This window comes from Aricia agestis, chromosome 4 (genome assembly GCF_905147365.1).
Source record: "Aricia agestis chromosome 4, ilAriAges1.1, whole genome shotgun sequence".
Taxonomy (NCBI): Eukaryota; Metazoa; Arthropoda; class Insecta; order Lepidoptera; family Lycaenidae; genus Aricia; species Aricia agestis.
Window position 1 is genome coordinate 12,352,313 of NC_056409.1, and position 24,600 is coordinate 12,376,912.

General features: G+C 38.3%; 1 protein-coding gene across 2 annotated transcripts in view; it reads right to left on the bottom strand.

Annotated features, from left to right (window-relative positions):
- Positions 1-22,025, bottom strand: part of LOC121725901 (steroid hormone receptor ERR1-like) — a 50,051-nt gene extending 28,026 nt beyond the window's left edge. Inside the window, exons 1-2 of one of the 2 annotated variants that reach the window (XM_042113076.1) lie at positions 21,813-22,025; positions 21,014-21,086 (exon numbers count right to left, since the gene is read on the bottom strand). Coding sequence is in view for 1 of the 2 variants with exons in the window: in XM_042113075.1 (XP_041969009.1) it covers positions 8,628-8,654 (27 nt within the window). In the remaining variant the exon portion in view is untranslated. Of the gene's footprint in view, positions 1-8,627; positions 8,759-21,013; positions 21,087-21,812 lie in introns of those variants that run through there. The other variant, XM_042113075.1, reaches the window with a different exon arrangement.
- Positions 22,026-24,600: the final 2,575 nt, after the last annotated feature.

Genomic DNA, 24,600 nt, shown 5'->3' on the forward strand with positions numbered 1-24,600 from the left:
GCAAGCCGAAGTTTTTCATTAAGGTAAAGTGTGCGAATGTAGAGAAAAAATCTAAACGCTTATAAGAGGGAACGCGGGTGCAGTAGAATTTAAGGATGTATAATGTATATAAGGTCAAATTCCGTACTACATCCAATTAAATTATGAAAGTACTATATATGTACAAAATTGGACACCCAGACACTTATTATGAATTATAATGATTTTTTATAATAGATTTTTAAGGAACTATTCGATATTTAATTTTTATTGAAAAAAAATTTGTTGTAATTTGACTACCGCAAATGGCGGCCAAGAAAGCTCGGCAAAGCTTGAAATGCAGGTGACGAAAAAAGGAACTAACGCTGGCACATACAAAAACGACATATTTGTCAGTTCTTCTTTACCAGCAGCGCCCCCGCTCAAGTTCATATAAAGTCTTGTCGCACCCTTCGAAGGATAATTTTCATAAATTTCAATTTGAAATATTTCCTCAGAATTACCGGTGAACCCACTTTTTTTGGGCTTAAAAAATCGCAAATCGTACAAAAAAATTAATAAGCAGTTTTTTTAGCTGTTTATCTTTGATACAAAGTTCCCAATTCTGACGATTTCTCAAAAATTTTAACACTTCCAGCAAACATTACGTATGATAAATGGAAACATTAAAATGAATTATTTCACGTAACTTGTCGGTAAGGTATTGATTTTTTTGTATCAATCGATGCAGGATGTTTTATTCTACTATATATATTTCGAATTTAGGTCAGAATCTATGAATTTATAAATGTTATATACATCCTTAAACGAAGAAACTATTGCCATCACGCTTCACCCTGCGCCGGCACGTGCATTGTGATACCTAGGTGACACTGAAAATGTTTAGAAAATGAAAAACGGCTTAATGTAGAAAGTTGCCAATACTTTTATTGTTTTTAGAAGTAATCTCCGTTCCTCTCTGCACATCGTCACATTCGATGGAATCACCGAAAAAAGCAATGGGCCCAGTCTTCCTTATGCCTCTTCTGTGGCATTTTCGTACGCTTTCATCTCATCTTCAGGGCTCGTAAAGCGAGTACCTCGAATTTTATCTTTATTTCTTGGGAATAAATTAAAGCCGCAGGGCGCCAGGTCAGAACTATATGGCGTATGACTCAATATCTCAACACGTGCCATAGTCAAATATTCAACAGTCCGTCTCGCGGAGTGCGCTGAAGCATTGTTGTGGTGAAGGAGTGTCCTGCTTCGAGGGCGCTGCTGTCGAAATATTTCCAAGACGACAGGCACACAGCGATTGAGATACTTTCATCTTCTAGCACAACCGTCGCAAAATTACATTTCCGACCAAATAATGAGGCAATCATCTTTTTGCCTTGACTTCTTCCTTTCTTTACCTTAGTTGGCCAAACCTCGAAAGGAAACACCCCTTGAGCTGATTGTCTTTTGGTTTCGGGTTCGAAGCAATATATCCAGCTTTCATCACCAGTGAGGTTGTCAAATACAGCATTTGAGTCACCGCCGTTGAACTTATCTAACATTTGGCGACACCAGTCCATGCGAAGGCGTTTCTGGTCGTAGATTAAAGTATGGGGAATGCATCTGGTACAAAGCTTCCTGACGCCTAAATGTTCATGTAATATTTGTTGAACTTGACTCGCATGCCTAGGCTTGCCCGTATCTGCTGGTAGGTCACTCTTTTATCTCCCTCTATCATGCGTCGCACAGCACTAATGTTAACTTCAGTAGTCGCTGTTAAAGGACGTCCCTCACGCGGATCATCAGTGAGATTGCTACGTCCACGTTTAAACTCGTTAAACCAATTGTAAATAGTGACACGAGATGGGGCTTCATTATGAAATGGTAATAGCAGCCTATCAAAGCTTTGTTATTGAGTAAGCCCACAACGAAAGTCATAAAAAATCATTCACTGAAATTTTTCTCGCGTTAAGTTCATTTTCACGTGTAACAAGAGTTTTAGATTTGCCGCCAATTCACCAAAACAAATGACAAATAAATGTAATATACCAGATTATGTTACCAAAGAGTTCTAAAATTGTAATTAAAAAAAAGTTTTCATTAGTAATGTTTCTAACTAGCTAGTTCTAAACACTTTCAGTGTGACCCACGTAAAGACAGATAAAGTAAATCGAGGTAACGTAGTCCTCTGATTCCTCCATCAAAATAGAGCCTATCTTATTTTTTTTAATATCTTCAGGAAGAGTGAGTACCTATATGCCTGCTACGTTTTTATTTTATCTTATAAGATCTTTTAAATTTGTTTTATGATCGGTGGAGTGGCGGGGTACGGGGCATTCATTTTTGCAATTTTTAAGGTCATATTTTTTTTATTTATTAGTAAATTTAGAAAAAATCGAACGTATACCTATATAGCTATATATATAGCTTTAACAGATCCCAATATTGCATAAAAAATCATATTTTGTCTAGACGCATCGTCTAGGGAGTAAATTGGGGAATACGTTTGTATAGAAAAACAGTGCTAGCGTGGGTACCCTCTTAAGATGCAAATGTTTCAAAAAGTTTAAAAATGTAATTAAAAGTTTAACTCCCTAATTAAAACTGATTTAGAGTTTATGTACGATACGAGGAAATCTTCGTTTTTTTTTTTTTGTTTTATCAGATTTTGAACCGAAAAAAATAGATCGAAATATTATACAAAATATTATATCGTAACGTAACGAAACAAGACAGTTAGGTAATATTGAAATAAAAATATTCGGTAAGTAGGTAAGACTTGTTATTAATTTCGTTCAAGTCTATTCTTAATTCTTATACAATGTATATACCTACAGTTTGAGTTCTTTTTGTGCCTAGAAGTCTATTAAATGCCCGCCTACGATATTTCCAAGTATATATTGAGCAACATTTCTGCACTACAAATTGGGGTCTTGTTAAATATTAGCAACTCTAAAAATAACTGTTATGTAACCGATAAATACATTTACTTACCATAATGTAAGTATAGCCCCTAACTTTTATTATATTTACTGGAAACATTACCTACATCAATGTATTCGCGTTGACAAATTGTATTATTTAAAACTTCCCCGATAAAAGATAATGAAAAAACATGAGTTAAATTAAAAACGAGAGAGCCATTCACGGATCCTTGAGGTACACCATACTTTTCGATCGTCTGTTAAATTCACGTTTCATGTCTGTTAATTTAAGAGATAGAATTTAGAAAGACAATAATGTAGGCCTGACAAAGAATAATTTATTCCAGACTAGCGTTAGCGTTCCTAAAATACACGCACAACCCAACCCTACGTCAACATTAATTGTGTGGGAGAGGTCTTCTATAGGCTGTGCGAGCGTGTGCGTGTGAGTTGTGATTGTATGTGTGAGCCGCGTCTGTGTGCGCCGCCGGTTCATTGTCAAGGCCAACTGCCAAATCTCCCGCACTCCCACCTCCCCTCATCCACTGTCAATTACAAATTCGGCGAAGCTATCGCTGTCTCAGCTACACATTTCCAATGATACAAACACTTATGATACCTAGTACATCTAGATTCTACGTTACGTCTACGGACCAATCTATTTCGAAATAATTTAATGCCTGTGAAGCAATCGGTCTAGGTCTAAGCCCTAAGGCATCGGTCCTCTTTCGCCAAGGTCTTTGTGATGCAAGGAAGTTTAATCTATTTATTAAGCTATTAATTACTTACCTACTGTCGAAAACTTTTCTCTCATCTATACATTTATACATCTATACATCTATACATATAAAACATAAAACATATAAATAAAATTGGAGTGTCTGTTTGTAATATTGAAAGAACCGTTTTTTACTACATGCATATGAATCTATATACGATACATACACCAAAACAACATTTTTTAAAAATTTTGTCTGTATGTCTGTTTGTCTGTCTGTCTGTTTGTTCCGGCTAATCTCTGAAACGGCTGGAGCTATTTTGCCTGGACTTTTTTTGGTAGATAGCTGATGTAGTAAGGTGTAACTTAGGCTACTTCTTAACCGACTTCCAAAAAGGAGGAGGTTATATTTTTTACATTATATATTATATTTTACTATTTTCATATTTGTTAGCGGACTATCCATCTTTGTTATTATACTATGTTGACGCGGACGAAGTCGCGGGCAACAGCTAGTCTAAAATATTATTCATCAAAATATTTATAAAAAAACCGGCCAAGTGCGAGTTGGACTCTTCACATCACATATTTTTTTAACTATCATGCCCCTACTTTAGAAGTTAGAGGGGGGGACACACATTTTACCACTTTGGAAGAGTCTCTCTCGCAAACTATTCAGGTTAGAAAAAAATGATATATAGAAACCTCAATATTATGATTTTTGAAGACCTATTCATAGATACTCCACACCCATAGGTTAGATGAAAAAAAATTTTTTTTGTTTCAATTGTACCTATGCGGACCCCTAAAATTTTTAATATTTTTTCCATTTTTGTATCAAAATCTGATTGCGGTGCACATATTACATCTACTTACCAAGTTTCAATAGTATAGCTCTTATAGTTTCGGAGAAAAGCGGCTGTGACATACGGACAGACAGACAGACAGACATGACGAATCTATAAGGGTTCCGTTTTTTGCCATTTGGCTACGGAACCCTAAAAACTACCGTTGGACAACAATAGATTCAATATAGTCGTGATTGCTTCACAGTCTAGTGGACCTAGTGGTACACGGTTGTGATCTGACTATAATTACTGTATAATTTGGGTCTGGTATCGCGGCCCGCCATTTTTTATCAACCGGTGCGAGCTAAACTGCGACTAGCAGACCTTGATTTATATCCACAATATCCAAACATTAATGGTTTCCAAGCGTTCCGAGAACATAATAGTTGCATGAACCATGTAATTACATCTTTACTGAAGGATACTTGTGTTCTTTTTAGATTTAATTTATTTGGTTGCCCGTTGTGAATATTATCAAAGTGTGAGTCAGCCGTCGATGTGTACAGTATTACGTGAGCTGCTAATATCACGCAACAAAAACTGTACCTAGAACTTTTATGATTTTGAACCGTCATTAGTTACTATATAGTTAAAATTAATATTTTGTAAGCTTTTGCTTTCAAGAATCGTAAAAAAAACATCCATACTAATATTATAAATGCGAAAGTGTGTCTGTCTGTCTGTCTGTCTCTCTGTCCTCTTCACGCCCAAACCGCTGAAGCGAATTTTCTGAAATTTGGCATTGAGATACTTTGAGTCCCGGGAAAGGACATAGGGGATACTTTTGTCCCGGAAAAATGTACGGTTCCCGCACGATAAACGAATTTTGGCGCAACGGAGTTGCGGGCGTCATCTAGTTATATCATAATTGATAATAGTAATATAATTTCTTCGACACATTATTATTTATTACAATAACTACATTTTATATTATTAAATTGCAAATATAATAATTGATAATACTGTTACTTTGTAGTAGGTATACTTGTTAGTTATCTATAGGTCAAAACTCAAAAGATATGTACTAAGTTAACTAATCGATCGGAACAGCCAATAGAAGAATTAACGCAAGTGGCACTGTAAAATAGGAATCAAAAGTCCAAATTAGTATATTTTGGTAACCAAATTATCCGGGTTTGTCTAAGGCATCCATTATACGGTACATCCATTATACATTTCTAATTTTTTTCGAATTATTTTGTCAGATGTGACAAAACTCACTCAAAATTCGTGACTGATGGTTGCATGAAGCAAAAATCAAAATAACCAGATTTTCGTCAATCAACTTCATGCAACCGTCAGTCACGCTCTTACACGGTAGGTTATCCATCAGTCAAAGCCGTGACTGTGGTAAAACTGACAACAAAACCTACCGTGTAATGGACGCCTATATTATGGTAACCAAATTATCCGGATTTGTCTGAGTTCGAGTCTTGAGCTCTAAATCATTCATCGTCGAGTTTACATTTTCAAATGACACATTATTGTTATTGACACTAATTTTAATCGAATTCAATCGATGCAAACCTCAAGCAAATCGAGCAATCAGGAAACGTAGGTACATTTTGATTTCGTAAAATGTCTAGACAGAATAAACCCAAATCTGAATTAGCAACATTAAGAACCTGTTGATAACCTGAACCTAAAATCAGGAAATCTAGGCAGTGTCTTCATCAAACATAACAATATCCAGTAGCGATTTCATTAAAAATGGAATATTGAATAACTTTGAAAGTACATTTGGCTAGAACAGTAAAGAATAGTACCTATTCCTAATAATATTAAGCAACACAGTATAGTGCAAGATATACATAAAATAGAAACAAACGCGGAAGACTAACAAGCAATTTATACTTATCTAAGCATACTGACCATGACCATAAAATGCTACATGACCTAATTGACACAAATATCGCTAGTGCGTTTATAATACACACATCAATAATCAATATCAAAACCTAAGCAGTATATTTATTCCTCTATGGCAGTATATAGACAGCCAATCCTTGCAGGATTGACAGTCTGTTTATAGACTGTCAATCCTGCTTAGCATGACCACCATAGAAATAGTTTCTTTCTACGGTAGAATAAACAAAGTGACAAATTGACAAAAGAAATCTCTAAAATCTTTCACATTACTATTGAGGGCATACAAAACCTGCAGGATAACTTAAGTTGGAAAGATAGTAGGTAAGTACGAGTACCTACCATTTTTCCAACTTCAGTTAATAATCATAGAATAATAAAATAAATCGTGATCACTGATCACTAAAAATAATAATAATAAAATATTATAACATTGAATATAGATTTCTATCAGTTCGCAAGAAAATAGTAAAGTTGTTGAAATCGTAATGAAGTCGTAATACAGTCATTATTTTAGTTGATATTGGAAACATATAAATTCATAAAACGGAATAAATAGGGAACTGTATATAAGTTGGCCACCAAACAGTTACTGCCTGGCAACAATTATAGCCCTAGATTTAACCGAACTCCATCAGGTCAGTAGTTCAGTACTATGTATTACAAAATAGAAAACGTATTAATTGACAACCTGAACTTATATTTTGTTTGTTTAAGAAAGCAAAGAATAAAAGAACTTAGGGACAAATCAAAGTAGAGAACATATTTTGAAAACATCGAAACTAGAAGCGAAACAATTTGTGAAATGGAATCATGTTGATGATAGTAGAAAACATTATAAACGAAGAACAAATCTTGAATAATATTATAAAGGATATTAAAATGAATATGCGTGTGTGGGAGATAAAGATGCAGTCAAGGCCGACCTATATAATATTATCACCACATGCATACGACCAGATTAGATACTGAAAAGTAAACTTTGCTGTATTTCGGTGCGCTTGGTACCTGATAGGATATTTTATGAGTCGTGGGGATTTTTTTAATGCAAACGGCGGAAATTCAGTAACTGATGCTCATGGAATGAGAGAAAAAATTAAAATAGATAATAGCTTAAAATTATATCAAAATTTCCACAATGCGGTTACTAACAAGAATGACATAAATACCAATAAGTAATTACATCCTGCAATAAACCTATTAGATCATTCTCAATTATGCACTTGCACAATTAAATTCGGCAAATGCAATACAGTGAGGAATAAAATAATATGGAGAATTTATTTTAAAAATTATTACAAGGAAAACTTTAAAACATGAAGTAAGTTATAGCCGGATTTTTCATACTCCCAGGTCCAATATTAGGATGACTCGATCTATGCGAGTAGAGTGCTAAACTGACCATAGTTTTAACTAAATTTGTTGACAAATCTTGAATGTCTTCGTGATCAAGAAATGCTAATTAACGGTAAATGAAATAAATTAAATACTACGATTTTCTCGTATTGTATACGAAATAAAAATATAAAAGATAAAATTTTATTAAACCCACAACGACAGCCTTGAACAATGCAATTAAACATATTTATACACTCGGTGTAAACAATGTAGAAAATCCGTTTAAAGCAATACTAATATTCGAAGCGAATATAACGGAAAAAGTCTACGAAGAAACTAGAAAAACACTGGATGGACAAAAAACGTTAGGCAATAGGCATTTAGCGTTAGACGGCGGCCGCCGATCGATAACGCGTTGAGGTAGGTCAGGAACGTCTTGTGCGTTTCGCACGTGTGACGCCTAAACACTGCCTAATTCAACATATACACCACAACTTTAATATCAAACTCACAACAGAACAAATATCTAACAGACCTGCATTTTTATTCACTTTTTTACAAACACTGAAGGCTATTTAAATAAACTTCCGCAAAGCTACAGACAGAATAGCGCACAGGAATAAAACGATGCCAATTTTTGGTCTAAAGAATTGGGGACGATTGTTAACCACTTATAAACCCCCGCCCGCTAGATGAGAGATTTGAGTCTAGATTTTTTAATCACAATACGGTATATTTTATTTGATTAACTAAATATATAAACGTTGATGATTTAGAAACCAGTTCTTATAACAATTCATAATTCATGCACTGTTTTTTTTTTATACGCTGTGAATTTAAATTTCAAAAGAATAAACTACGGCGCGTCTAACATGTCCAACGTTACCGTAGGTCATGTTATAAACACCGGTAATTTTGAATTTTTAATGCCTTCGAATTTTTAAAAAATTGAGGTCAAAAAATCTAAAAAGTACGTACCACATCCTCCATCTCCATCCAGTCCATTATGACCTATTATTTGTTACAACTCGATATTCGGCGATCCGTACAACGAAAGCGTTCTACGCGTCGCGACGTTCGACACACGAGTGCAGCGTCGTGTCGTATGTTGCACCGAAAAATTCGCTCCCGCTTACTCCCCGCACGTCCCCCGGCCCCCCCTCGTGAAATTTTCGAATATAACAACGCCATCTAGGGACGATCGGAAGCCCCCTCCCCTTCGGCGTGGCCTTGAACTTGACAGTACATCGCGAGCGACCCAGTTTTGCGATACCCCGCCCCCGCGCCGCCACCCGCCGTCACCCGCCGTCGCCCGCCGCCGCGCACTGTCACGGCCGCCACAGCTGAATGGAACTGACTGCATAGAGAACATTTTCGCGCGACGTCGATGCAACTCTCGTTTTCATTGTATAATATTATTACATCACGCACTTGTGCCTGTATTTACATCGCTTGATTATTTATGATTTAACACTCTCGCTGGCGCTTAACTCGAGTTTATAAGTGGATCTTTATATTAAAGGCGATTGTTTTAATTACTTTATGAGTTTGCTAGACTACTAGGACAGACTCTACATGTAGAGTTTTTTTTTTATTGAACACATATTATATCTATTATCTAGGAACTTAAAAAACTTAATAAGTACTAATATAACAACCAAAAACTTAAAACATCAAACAATATATGTATAATTAAATATAAATATAATTATGACAAAAAGCAAAATGCGGCTCTAGTAAATTCAGTCAGTGAACACGAGAACAGATCAACATAAGGCATCCATTACACGATAGGTTTTGCTGTCAGTTTTACCACAGTAATGGCTGTAACTGATGGATAACCTACCTTGTAAGAGCATGACAGACGGTTGCATAAAGTTGATTGACGAAAATCTGGATATCTTGATTTTTGCTTCATGCAACCATCAGTCACGAATTTTGAGTGAGTGTTGTCACATCTGACAAAATAGGAAAAAAATTAGAAAGCCAAAATTTTCAAAGGTATACCCTTTGAAAATTTTGGCTTTGACTGACATAAAACTGAAGAGAATTGAGTGACCGTCTAATACCATTCGTAAGTCTATCAGTCACCATCAGTCAAAAATAATTCATGATTGACGGAATTGACTGTCGCTTGCATGAGAGTGTAATGGATGCCTTATATTGCGAGCGCTCAACAATCTGTCTTTACATTATTATTGTAAAGAAGACAGATTGTTGAGCGCTCGCAACGCCCGCCGCTGGTACTACCACAGAGTAGTGGTACTACTAATATATATTCTGTGCCGCCGCTGCAGGCTGCAGCAGTGCGCGCGCGCTGTACCAGCAACAGCGGCGGCCGGGGACCGGCCGGCGCGCGGCGCCCGCCGCGCAGCGTGTACTCTGCCTCTATTTTTTTTTCATTTAATTCAATATGTTTCAACTTGCAATGTACGGTAAGTATATTGAAAAATGCCCGAATTATTTTTGATATTATGCTATATTAAATTCGCACCTAAAGTAAAAAAAAAATATAGAAATATAAACATATTTCAAAATAAAAATACATTCTAAATTATTATTATCTATCAATAAGAAGCTCTAATCTTTCTTTTGGAGAACTTTTCACCTTATGATCATTGGAAAATGGAATGTACGAAAATGGCTTAACCTCACGGGTAAAATCTATAGAATTTTTGCAGTTAAGCCCTATATAAAGTTACAGTGGGCACGCTTTGCTTAAGAGTTTCGGCACAGAAGTTAAGGACAAGATTTTCGGCGTTTTCCGAAGTTGAGCTGGACTGTGGACAGACAATACATTGAACTTCTCCGTAATCGGATCTCTGGCACTGAAAACTATGAAGAACTGAGGCCACTGACGTTAAGGCAATATCTCGGTGACATTGGCCCCTTTATACGCAGGGGCGTCTTTCCCCTAGGTGCAGGGTGTGCGCCGAGCGCCGCTCGCAAGGGAGCACCACTGGGCGCGTGCCCGCGTTGGCCGGCCGCCACTTTTTATTTTTTAATGACCAACATAAAAAGAACTCCAGTTTGCATACATTTTGTGTAGCATTTGTCGTATTACAGCAAAGCAAGGCGCACCACGAGCGGCTCTGCTTTTTACCGACTTCCAAAAAGAAGGAGGTTATACGTGTTCGGCTGTATGTATCTTTTTTTTTGTATGTTCAACGATAACTCAGCCGTTTGTGATACGATTTTCAAAATGATTTTTGTGTTGTATAGGGTTTAACTCGAATTTGGTACCATGTTCACAAAAGTGGTGATCTGATGATGGGATCCTGGAGGAATCGAGGAGACTCATTGAAATTTGTATGGAAACATATAGTGATTTCAATTTTTTCTGAAGCATTCGAGGTAAATCCTACCAAAAAGTAAGATTTCGCATCAGGTTATACCCTGGATCCGAAGGTACCCAACAGAACTTTTGAATCCTTATAGATACAGGTTCGGGGATTTCGGCGTTGTTTAAACAACTGAAAGCATAAGCCAACACATAAATTTATTTGATCATCATCATCAAAATCATAACTATGGCATGGGTCATCACATTATGACCCAATTATTGATGCTTTTCGTGATATTTTGCATCGAAGCAGATGTTTTTGATGATTATTTCGCTGTTTGTGGACCGATTTTCAAAATTCTTGTGTTGTTGTATAGGGCATAATCTTGATTTTGTATAATAATTACGAAAGTGGTGAGCTGATGATGGGATCTATGAGCAATCGAGGGAAATCCTTGAAATTTATCAAAAGACTCATAGTCTATTTAAATGTTGTTTCTAGTAACTTAAACATATGTTACGAATAAGAGAAAGTTCATACAAAGGTGTCTCTTGGTCCAAAGGCACTGAACAGAACTCTTGAACCTTTAAAGATAAAAGTTTTTAAATTGCAGCATTGCTTAGATAACTTCAAGCATTTACCACAATTTCGCTTACAGTAACATAATGTGAATAGTTAACATTCGTAGTGGTTATTTACGCATAAATAACTAAAAAGAGTGAAATTATTATTTTTAACAAAAAGTTAAAACCGACTTCCAAGGTAAAAACAATAATGTAGTAGTAGTAAAAAAAATATGAACTAAAAAGTATTAAATAACTCTTACTCTATAATCGTGCCTTTTTCAGAATTCGTCTAAATCTCAACTATTTCTGTACATACTACAGTCTTCATTACTTTGAAGTCGGTACCAGTCCTAAAAGCTTCAGATATTCTGACATTGACTGAACTCACGATAAAATTAGCTGGTACCGACTTCAAATATTCATTATTTGAAGTCGGTACCAGCTAATTTTATCGTATGTAGTATGTACAGAAATAGTTGAGATTTAGACGAATTCTGAAAAAGGCACGATTATAGAGTAAGAGATATTTAATACTTTTTAGTTCATATTGTTATTGTTTTTACCTTGGAAGTCGGTTTTAATTTTTTGTTAAAAATAATAATGCAATATAAATTATACAAAGGGGGTAGCCCTTACTAATAAACGTTGTATAAGCTTTGAAAAGTTACACAGTGTTTTGTTCCTGTCACACAAGTGACATTTTTAATTGGATTGAAGAAGACAAAACACTGTATAACTATTCAAAGCTTATACAGCGTTTATTAGTAAGGGGGATAAGCTTTATTTTTCAACGTGAATTAATGAACCTTAAAATACATAAATGAAGATTATATTGTTCCTCAAGATGGGCGCCAAAATGAGAGCCGCGCGGCTTACGTCAGACTGGATCTATATATAATATGCGTCCTTGTAAGCACGTTTTTGCCGCTAAACCACAAGATTACAAACAAATGTACACTTGACGGCGCTCTAGCAGTCGCACCGGGCGCCGTGCAGCCTACGCCCTCCGTGCCTCCTTCTCATAGGATCTGCGTATTAATTTGCTTTCCGCTTACTATGCAGCCTCCGTTTACGACATAAGTTTCGCAGAGGATATAAGCTACTACCTCCTAATAAGTAGTAAGGTCCAATCCAAGGACGGCGCAAAACTCAGCCCGTTGCTCAGCCCAAGCAGAGCATTCAATGAGCGTATGCTGCGCTGCATCGTCTTTCTCAGGCTGTGGTAGCACCTAGGCGACGGTTTCCTCCTGTCCATATGGTCCAGGTAATGGCCGAAGGTACGGGCGCCCCTTGAATCGATCGAAGGATCGCTTTCACAGTTCGGCGGCCGGAATTTGGGGACGCCATCTGGTCTTGCCAGGTGCGTATTGTAATGACATGCGCCTGGTGGCACCATCAGGTTGCCAGGTCTGGTAGCACCCGCTCTCCTCGCTTTTTAAACTCGGCTGTGTGTTGATACACCCTCCGACAACACGCGAGCCTCCAAACCCCACGAAGGGGACTTTGTCAGCGCCAACGCTGCTTCGCCAGCTAACGGTTCGATAGCAGCGTAGTATCCGCAGCGCTAACGCATGCTTCGGGCTTCTGAGCTGCTGTCTATTCCGGGCGCTTATGTGTTCCGCCCAAACAGGACTGCAGAACCCCTGTATAAAGCCATCTGCAGGTGGGCCATAAACCACAGATTTTGGCAGAAGGCAATTCAGGGCCATTGCCATCTTCTTTAGTTTTAATGCCAATCGACGAAAATGAGGGTTATTAAAAATTCATTCAGAATCAAGGACCAAACCCAAGCACTGCATTTCAATTTGCATAGAAAAACATGGCCTACGTCTTTTCGACTGTGACTAGTGGTCTGGTCTTCAAAAAAGTTAAAAGTATTAACTTTTTGGTAGTTGACGGGCTTACGGCTCACCCATAAAGTTAATATACCTAGCGGAATATTAACTTTAATATGGGCTCACCTCATATTTATTCTGGTCATAGACAGGTCTTAGATGGCATTCATTATAATCTCTATGCTAGAGATTTGAAATTCTCAGATTAATAGTTTTTTGCCTATCTTTGCTTTAACCCTTCGTGCGCGAGTCCGACTCATGCTTGGCCGTTTGCCGATTGGCTGAACCAAAAGTGACGCCCTTCTATTTTTTATTTAGAAGGGCGCCGCTTGGTTTTCGCACCAACTGAAAGTTTGACTGGGACCGTCACTGGTACTCATTTGATTTTGACCGCGCGCTTGCAAGGGGCGCTAGGATAATATTTGCACACGGGCGCCACATGGGCTTGAGACGGCCCTGTCTGTTCTGCTCCGCGGTTCCCTACTCTCCTAACCCAGAGGGACCCAAGACAGACCAGAATTCAGGCGCACTTTTCACATGCCCAGCCGAAGCATGGATTATATAATATAACTACTCCATGGTATAATGCAGTGTTTTTCAACCGTTTTTTTTTTATGTGTGGTATTAAAAAGTATTTTGCGACCTAATAAACCTAATAAAAAAGTTTTAAGGTTCTTTTGTTCCTTCTTTGTTTTTAATCTTTATTACTTTTTTTTACTGAAATAGTCCTCTCAGCCTCTGGCGACCAGAAGAAGCACCAGAAATTTAAAAAACACTGGTATAGTGGTTTTGTTCGAGATACACATTTACAAAGGGGAATGGCCTAAAAGGGGTTTATTTATTTATTTATTTATTTCGATTCACCAACAGAATATCATCTCACACATTTAATAAAATACAAACAATAGTAACTTATAGGTTAAATGACTTCCAATGACAGGTGAAATACAGCATGTAATGGCGACAAAGAAATGATGATGATGATGGGTTGGTCTGTAAGGGTTGAAAAATTCATCTTCTCATCGGAAAAAGTATTTAAATTCTGAAAGTGTTGTTTATTGTACCTACTCTTATTATGAAGAGCTTTGATTTTGTTAGTATTTATGATATATTTTCGGCGCCTGCAAAAAATGATTTTCTAAATCTTATCAAACTTTACACATCACTCTGGACCTTGTAACTTGTGTGGTGCCAATGGTATGTCATTTTATTCGTGTTTTGACCGAGACGGATCGGGCTGAAATTTTGCATGCAGGTAGATGTTATGACGTAGGCATCCGCTAAGAAAGGATTTTGATAAATTCCAACCCCAAAGGTTAAAATTGGGGATGAAAGTTTGTATATAATAATACTTCTTAACGCGAGCGAAGCCGCGGGCAAAAGCTCGTCAATCAATATTGCTGCTTATATTTCTTGCCATTTTTTTTATTAAATAAGGGGGCAAACGAGCAAACGGGTCACCTGATAGTAAGCAACTACCGTCGCCCATGGACACTCGCAACATCAGAAGAGCTGCAGGTGCGTTGCAGGCCTTTTAAGAGGGAATACGCTCTTTTCTTGAAGGTTTGCAGGTCGTATCGGTCCGGAAATACTGCTGGTGACAGTTCATTCCAGAGTTTTACAGTGCGCGGCAGAAAGTTACGCGAAAAACGCACTGTGGAAGACTGCCACTCATCAAGGCGATGAGGATGGTATGTTTTTCGCGTGGGACGATAGCGAAAAGTTGCAGGTGGTATGATTCCGAACAATTCCTCAGAGCACTCCCCGTGATACAACCGATAGAGGATGCAGAGTGAAGCTACATCTCGGCGTAATTCCAGGGGGTCCAAGCTGTTTGAAACACTATGGCAGTCAACAATTCGAGCAGCCCTTCGTTGGATACGATCCAGAGGGAGCAGTTGGTATTTTGGCGCCCCTGCCCAGAGATGAGAACAATATTCCATATGAGGCCGAACCTGCGCGTAGAGTTGTAGGCGTTGGTCCAGACTGAAGTACTGTCTCGCTCTGTTAAGAACGCCAAGCTTCTTCCGAGGCTAATTTGGCCTTACCCTCAAGATGATATCGGAACTGGACTTCGCTCGATATGTTGACGCCAAGTATCTCAATGCTAGGGGAGATGGTTAAAGATGTGCCCTCGAAACGAGGATAAACGACCATTGGTGACTTTTTAGTGGTGAACGCGCAGACTTGTGTCTTGGTGGGGTTGAATTGGACTAAGTTACGTCTACCCCATTCAGAGACCTTCTCTAATGAATTCTCCACCTTAGACACAAGTTCGTTTCGACTCTCAATGACATTTTGCCAAGAAATATTAGGGGAGCCGGTATATACAGCATCACCTGTACTATCATCCGCATAGCAATGAATGCCGTTGGTTTGTAGCATGTCATAGATATGCAGTATGAATAGAGTAGGCGATAGCACACAGCCCTGCATTAACAGACTGAGTTTCCGAGAATTCGCCGTCAACTACAACCTTTATGCTTCTGTCTGCTAAGAAACTAGTGACCCACTTACATCATTTCTCGGGCAGCCCGTATGATGGAAGCTTTGATAGCAGCGCTTTATGCCAAACCCGATCAAAGGCCTTCGCAATGTCCAAACTAACAGTCAATGCCTCTTCCTTCGACTCAATTGCCTGAGCCCAACGGTGAGTCAGGTATGCCAAGAGATCACCAGCCGAGTGACCCTTACGGAACCCGTATTGTTTGTCGCTTAGCAATCCCTGGCCGTCCAAGTATCGAAGAAGCTGGCTATTGATAATGGATTCCATTATCTTCGAGAAGAGTTGGAAGGATTTGAGCGGTCACCGTTTTTGGGGATCGGGTGCACCAAGGCTGTCTTCCAGGAAGCCGGGACGATGCCAGTGGAATATGAGAGCCGAAAAAGACGCGTCAAGACCGGAGCCAACTCTGGAGCACACTTTTTCAACACAATAGGCGGGATTCCGTCAGGCCCACTCGACTTTTGGATATCAAGGGAACAGAGGGCTTTTCGCACTGAGCCCTGATGAAACCGAATATCCGACATGATGCTCGTGCATCGCGGTATGGTCGGCGGTTTCTGCCCCCCGTTATCCAGGGTCGAGTTTGACGCAAAGAGCTTGCCCAGAAGATCGGGTTTGTCCTTTTCATCCTGGGCCAACGATCCATTTCCTACGTGTAGGGATGGTAGGATTGGCTTGCAGAAATTTCCTTCAATAGCTTTGGCCAGAGACCACAATGCACGGGTTCCCGAGGGGAGGCACTCAAGTCTCTTGCCAATTCTATTGACGTGCTGTTGCTTTGCCCGAGTAATCTCTTTCTTGAGGGACCTAGAGGCAAGGTTGTACTCCTTTTTATATGTGCTGGTATTTAAATCCCGAGCAGACACTGCGTTGGCCCAGGATTGGTAAGCCTCCTGCTTCCGGCGAGAAGCTTTTTTGGGGGATGAACCAAACCAAGGACGAAATCTGCCGCCAGTTGGCACTACAGAGGTCGGAATGAAAAGTTCAATCCCCTGCATCACCACATCGGCAACAGAGTTGGCAGTGTTGTCGGGATCATCCGGCGAGAAGCACACGTGCCCCCAAGGATAGGATGCAAAAAACGACCGCATCCCATCCCAGTCTGCTGACTTGTAGTGCCACACACGACGGTATTTAACAGCGCGCTGTCTTAACACCGTCGTAAGTGGCACAGAACTTCTAACAAGGCAATGATCCGATGAACCAAGTGGTGCGGTAACGGATATTTGGTAGCCGTCAGGATTTGAAGTCAGTAGGAGGTCCAACAAGGAAGGATTCTGACCATCCACATCTGGGATTCGCGTAGGCGTAGTAACCAGTTGTGTCAAGTCGTTCGCAAGGGCAAAGTTGCAGACAGATCTCTCCGCATGATCAGTTTTACTGGAATTGAGCCAGTCGGCGTGGTGGGCATTAAAGTCGCCAAGTATTATGATCTCTGCGGATGGGATCTGCTGCTGCACAAAATCTGAAGCAGCTTGCAGGTGCTCCAAGAGTCGGTCCGTCTCGGGGTCACCACTATGGGACCTATATAGGCACGCATAGACGCGAGGGTGGTCGTCGCAATCTATGCGGAGCCATAAGTTTGATAGGTCCATGACCTCAAGATTGCTGAGGCGGCGAGAGCTGATATCATCTCTGATATACACACACACTCCACACGCTTTGGGTAGAAAGGAGTGCTCGAGATAATACCCTGGGTGGCAAAGGTATGATGTGTCACTCGGAGATGATATCTGCGTCTCGGTTAAAAAGAGCAAAGCCGGCTTTGCCGTCTCAAGGTGGTAATGGACGGCATTAAGGTTGCCATGTCTTCAGTTGAGTAGGAGTGATAAGTCAGCATAATGTGAGAACAGAGATACAGTGTTGTGTAATGTAGTATAACGTTCACAACTTCTTGCATTAGATAAAATACTGCCGCGCATATGCCGTGCACATGCCTATCATCAATGAGAAATCTTGTAACAATTCCTTGGAGTAAGTATGTAAAAAAAGTGGTCAGGTTTGGTTTCATTTAGTAATCCATACTATGCAGAAGTGTCCGTCTATCTCGGAGAGAGGCGTGCGACACACCCAGTGACGGATTAGCCCTTAATCAAATAAGCAACTGCCTAGGGCATCACGTCTGAGAGGGCACCAGAAGAGTACCTAAAGGTTCAAAGACCGATACTAGTTGAGATACGGACAGGTATGGATTGGTTAGGGCATCAAGTAGTCTTAATCCGTCACTGGTCACACACCACTACACAGGGCTTGACGAGAAGAACCCGGCAGAGTGATAAAAAAAGGAAAAAATGAGCGATTTGCAACCCCCCAAATTCACCCCCCACCTTCTAGATCAGGTGTAGTTACTCCCCCTAGGGCCTAGACGGAAACCGCGATCCGGACAAATAAAAACTGACGGAGTTACAGGCCGAAAAAGATCAACTTTGATGTTTCGTCCGCCATTAAATGTAAAAGTTTAGACTTAAGAGGCCTATAACTCCGAAACAAGTAATCAGAGAAGGACGCGGTTTTCGACTCCAAGCAGCACATAAGACCGCTACACATCTCGGGGGGTCAGAACTCGGAAAACCCGGAAATGTCACAAAAAATTTCCAAAACTTTTTTCGCAAATTTGAGGTCAGGACTGAATAGGGGGGAAAAATCCAAGAAGAACAAACCCAAGATCCCATCCCATCTATGACAAAGTGTTGCCGAGTAATAAGCTCTCAAACTTTGACATTGACAGCTCGGCAACTGTCAAACGTCTCAAAAAAGTGGTCATAACTCCGCACCCAATAGGCTTAGAGGATCGGGGTTTCTTTTAACAGCAAAGGCAACACCTCGGCCACCCCCTCCTTGAATTTGAGCCCAAACTCTATCCAATTACTCCAAAGGGCGGGAAAGCAGTGAAGGAATCTAATTTTCAGATCTAAATTAGGCCGCCATCTTAAAAATTTTAAAACCCCGATATCTCAGCTCGCATACCTTCTAGAGTCGTACCTAGTCTAGGTTTTCAACCCTGATAACGGCGGAAAAAGCTCTATCCAGACACGTGAAAACCTAACCCCTGGAAAGGGGGTTAACCCCTGAAAAACCTAGAAACTCGCCCTGAAGCTCAGAAACGTCGTAGAAGGCTGCAGTTTTCGGGTGCAGACGTCGGGCAAAGTTGAGGACTCCATATACTAAAGTCTTGAACGTCTGGAACAGCTGCAGCACCTGAAACAAAAGAAAGCTAAGAACTTACCTGTTAGAAGCCGCCGCATTTGGCATCTCGGGAACTAGAGAGCTAAAAACCTGGAAAAGAGCAAAAATAACTATTACAAACAGCAACATCACCTGCAAATAGAAACCTGAAATTAAAATATATATATAAAATATATATAACCTCCTCGTTTTTTGCAAGTCGGTTAAAAAGAACATCACTATAAGATGTCAAAACAACAAGGAACAAAAAGTCCTACGGTTTCTACAAAATCCAAAAGAGGCCTCAGGGATAGAATACTAGAAGCACAAATCAGACAAGCCGCAGCCTCTATGATACATTGAGGAAAGGACTCTGAAACATTAGAGGACTTCAAGAGCCCATCCTCAAAACTTATGAAACTGGACCCTGCCCTATCGGAAGGAGACTTACCGGTGAGCACTATCAACACCGAAGAAGAATCAACAGGCTCACGAATGTCAAACTGAGGTAGACAAAGCATGCTTCCCACACATCACAGAAAAGGGGCAGGAGTGGCCATGGACGAGGCCCCTAAACTAGCAAACGGGGTCTCGTTTCACAGAACTAAAACAGCTATAGAGGAAGCTCGAAACATGAAAAGAAAGTGCAAGGCTATAGCACTCGAGGGTTTACAAACTTTATATGAAACTTGCCTTGCGCTCTCTGACTCCAGATCCAGACATAAGTTTAAGCTAGAACAGGAAAAAAGGAGAAACCCCATAGAACTCGTGAGAGAAGAAAGAGTCCACTCAAAAGAGATGAGAGTATTAAAAGAAAGCCTAGCGGAAGAAATAAACAAAACTAGAATAGAAACGCATCATAATTTTTTACAAATACAAAAATACACTACAAAAGTCTTTATTCACCATAATTGTATCCCACTTAAAATCTTTGCAGAACGGTCACTTTTTTTTAACAAGGATCAATGTATCGAAATTTGGCCGGAAGGTTTAATGGCTCCCTGTATACAGTATCATATAATAAATTAATTTCATTGAAACCAAGACGCTGGCAACATATTTTATAGTAATTAAAAAGAAGGAAAAAAGTATCTGTTTGGATTTTAAATACAAGAGTGAATATTTGAATAACATAATTGACAAATCAAAAACAGCATAATTATGCAAACAAAATTGTAACATAAATAAAACATTTTATGTTAAGTACTTATTATTTGGGCTGCCATCACCTAAATTGCCTTCGCCGGTCAGGCACAACAAAATTCTTGGACATTTGGCCAAAATCCTAGACAGACACCTCCTAAACTACTGTTTAAGAGGTGTCCGGAGAAATAACCACAGTTTGTAAATTACTATTTACGATAACGTCTTGCCAATTTTTGATTTTCCAACAACAATTTATAAAAATAAAGTTGGTGCAAGAAACCGTGTCATGTATGCTTAGCGAGTTTTTATTTTTCGTTTATTGCAGCATTACTAAAAAGTTAAATTTTTCTCAACAAAAGTGACCGGATTTCACCCAGACACTTTTAAAAAACTCAGCGGGACACCCCGGACGCCCTTCTAACTAGGACAAATTCGGGGAAATCCAGACGGATAAATTAGGCCTTTTTTGGCCATCTCGCGAATGCTTTGTGTTTATGAAAGGAAAAATGATATTTTCAGTCTCATCTTAGGTAAAAGTTGAAGACATGAGTTGATGAAGTGGGTAAGTAACAATTTGAAAATTGACATTTATTGCAAAAATAGGCCTCCATTTTCTCAGACCTAATCTGGGAAAATGATTCGCAATCAAAAAACTTCTATGTATATTGTTTAGCTAGATAAATATCTATAGAATACAAATTTTTTTCATCCGGTTAATAAGCCAGATGATGAAGAAGGTAAATTAAAAGGTTTGTTCAAATTATAAGGAAAAAAATTAGTACTTGCTCTTGTCGTGAATTGTTAGTTTCCTGGTTCAACCACTCATGTCTTTAGTTAACATAATATATATACTATAACTTACCTTGGGTCAGACAAATATTCTTGCTTGATATAACTTTGATGTCATTGTTACTGTTATCATTATAAAGCGCATCCTGAAAACACATAAATTATTTGATTAGTTTTTTTATTAGTAGTCAATCTTGTCCTACAGCTGGGCAAAGGCCTTCCACTTCTCTCTTTTCTTATTATAAACCAAAAAAAAAAAGAAAAATATTTTTAAATCATATTATCCAAAGATTGCATTTGGTATTGAGTTAACAAAAAAACTAAGTAAATTTGAAAAATTTAAATAAATGCAGAGTGCAAATAATTTATTCATAAAATACAGGGTGTATGAAAGTGTTAATAGTTGTCTTCTATGCTTTTTTAAGAAATGCCCCATATCATGAATTAACCCGTCGATTGTGGAAAAACGAGACACAATTGAATTTCTATTGTGTCTCGGTCACCGGTGACCGTATGGGGCTTGATTAATTAGTTACTTATACCCACCCTAAGGTATTATCACTTATTTTTGTTAGATTATGTATGCTGCAACCTAATATTCTACACCATAAGATTTCAAGGATATCTTAATAATATATATGCACACCATCCTGGACTCAATAATTAAATATTATTTCTAGAAAATAAGTTAACACCATCAGTTTGTCATAGCACTACAAAGTTTAAATAACTAGACAACTTCTATTTTATATAGTATTATAAAATGTGACTATAGTTTTTTACTATTAGTTGCAATTTGCAATGAAGTACAATAAACTATTATGTAAATAAGTACTTAAAAATTTGAGTAAAAACCAAGGAATGAAACATACCTCCGTAATGTTACAGACAATGAAGCTTATTGTAATATATTTTGTTATGTATTCTATTCTGATGTTGTTTACAAAAGAAATTAAAACGCAGTTTAGTATTTAGCTAATATTTTCCAATAATTATTGCTTGTCAGTTAATTGGTGCCAATTTAAGTAGTAGGAATGCAGGTCATAGTTTTATTAAATAAACTCTCGATTCAGCAAATATTTTATAAAAAGTATATTTTATTCTAATTAGTTCCAGAATAAAAGAAATAAATTTATTTTATTTTATTACTGAATTTTAGGTTAGAAATTTGACATTTATCATTTGACTTTTGACATTTTTTTTTTTATATAATGGCACTTCGGCTATAACCATGGCCAGTGTCGAGAATAATATTATGGCGGGAAAACAATATTCTTTATACAATTTTTTCTATATTATCGTCAGGTCAGTCAGGTCTAAAGTCTAGTCAAAGTCTAAGTATAAAGTCAATACAGTCAAGAAGTCAAGTCGGTCGATTCAGTAAAGTGGTAGGACGCTTTACTGAAACTTTTGATGGAGTTTTGGTGGGAACACAAAAGAGCACGTTTCTGGTTATTACATCACTTTCCCACACTTGTGCACGATAACGAATATTTAATGGTTAATATCCTACCAATATTACACATTAAAAACCCAGATAACACAATTTTAGGAAAATAATATAAAAACACAACATCACTCTTTCACATTCTTCCAAAAGCTCCGAGTTTTGACAAGTTGCATATTTGTAAATGTCAAAAATGATATACCTAGCGTGTTTTTAAATCTGAGCAATAATACGGCCCTATTATTTGACGTTTCCTTAGCAAACCAAATTTCGTTAAGTACCCTGCTTAGTATATTGTTAAAGTTTCGGAACACGCCCAGTAGAAATAAGGTGCATTTCCGGTTCTATCATCTATGGTCTTTGGTTTTGTATCATGGCTGTATGGGCAACGCTCCCTTTGCCTGTACCGAGCGGGACGGATTAAAAAATATACCGATTTATATATGGTCACTGTTAAGCATTAGTGTCTTAACCCACAATTTTTTTTGTTGCTAAATTTTTAATGCAGTCTTGTTCTAAATCATCTAAGGAACATAACTGCATTCATAACTCAATACGTAATTTTTTTGTAGGTTAGTACACGAATGCTTAACAGCGTCCATATATAATATATTATTGCATTAAGCTTAGAATTCTAGTATTAAATACTGAGACATACAAATCATTATCCATATTTTGCCAATCCCCCGCATTTGCCACAATTAAAACAAGTAAATAAATACGGACAAAGGTACCTTGCATAATTTTCTGCATTCATTGATGATCGACTAAACAAATTACAGCACCATCTTGACTTGTTAAGTCAGTTTTTATTTTTTATGAAAATAAGGGGGCGAACGAGCAAACGGGTCACCTCATGGAAAGCAACTTCCGTCGCCCATGGACACTCGCAGCATCAGAAGAGCTGGAGGTGCGTTGCCGGCCTTTTAAGAGGGAATAGGGTAAAAGGGGAGGGTAGGGAAGAGAAGGAAAGGGAATAGGGGAGGGGAATATGCCTCCGGTAAACTCACTCACTCGGCGAAACACAGCGCAAGCGCTGTTTCACGCCGGTTCTCAGTGAGAACGTGGTATTTCTCCGGTTGAGCTGGCCCATGGCTCTGCCGAAGCATGGCTCTCCCACGTATATAAAAACTGGTGCTTGGAAGTCGGAAGTTGGGCTGCGAGTGAGATTTGGTGCACGACGCATACCGCATACCTGATACTAGATCTATCTACTAATATCGTTATATTTACCGGTATTTTTATAACGATATTTTTTGGATAAGTTACTAGATATCGATAAAAAAAATACCGTTATCTGGCTACCATTATGAAAATACCGGTACGTAACGATATTTTTTCGGGTATTCGATAACGTTATGAAGCCCTGCCTTATTCCACCTTTCTAAATGCCAAATGGCTTCTTAACTAGGATGCTAAATGATTTAGTCAGTCGCCACACTTTTTCCGATTTAGTACACTAATTAGGATCCTAACTTTCTAAGTGCTATTTCACTTGACTAAATTTAGTTACTGAATCATTTAGACGTCTAAATTTAGTAAGGTGGAATAAGTGCTTAACCCATAGATACAATATTATAGTATAGATGTAGTCTTAGCCCGTCATCGCGTGGCCATTTTGTGCTTATTTTCATACAAGTAGTGTGCGTTTATTTTCTTGAATATTTCTATTTGTCGATTATTTCGAAGCACATTATGATACAGGAAAGAAAGTCAATTAGTTCATGATATCGATTAGGTAACTATAGTTCAAGTGATGAGAATCCGTAAACACACGTAAAAAGCTATGTAATTTTTATAGCCAAATTATTAATTGATGTGACATTTTTAGCACTAATGCCTTACATAGCACGAATAAGGGATTAATAAACTTATAAATTATCTATTTAGCTTACAAAAATACCGATTGGAAAACCCAAAAAACGTTGTTCAAAACTTACGTATTTAATGTTAAATCCATGTGTTTGAGGCATTCTTTGACCATTCTTATGGTTTATTATTTAGCGGAACCACAAAACTCAACAATATCTAGCATTAAGGCGGGGATTAATCTCAATCCAAAACGATAACCTTGCACACAACCAAAGACCAAGCGTATATGCATCGCAATAAGATTCATTTTAGCTTAGCATAAAACTGTAGGTTCTCTGGCGGATCTTCTCTATTTTTCATGTTTTTTTTAAATATCTTTGGAAATAAACATCAAGAAACAA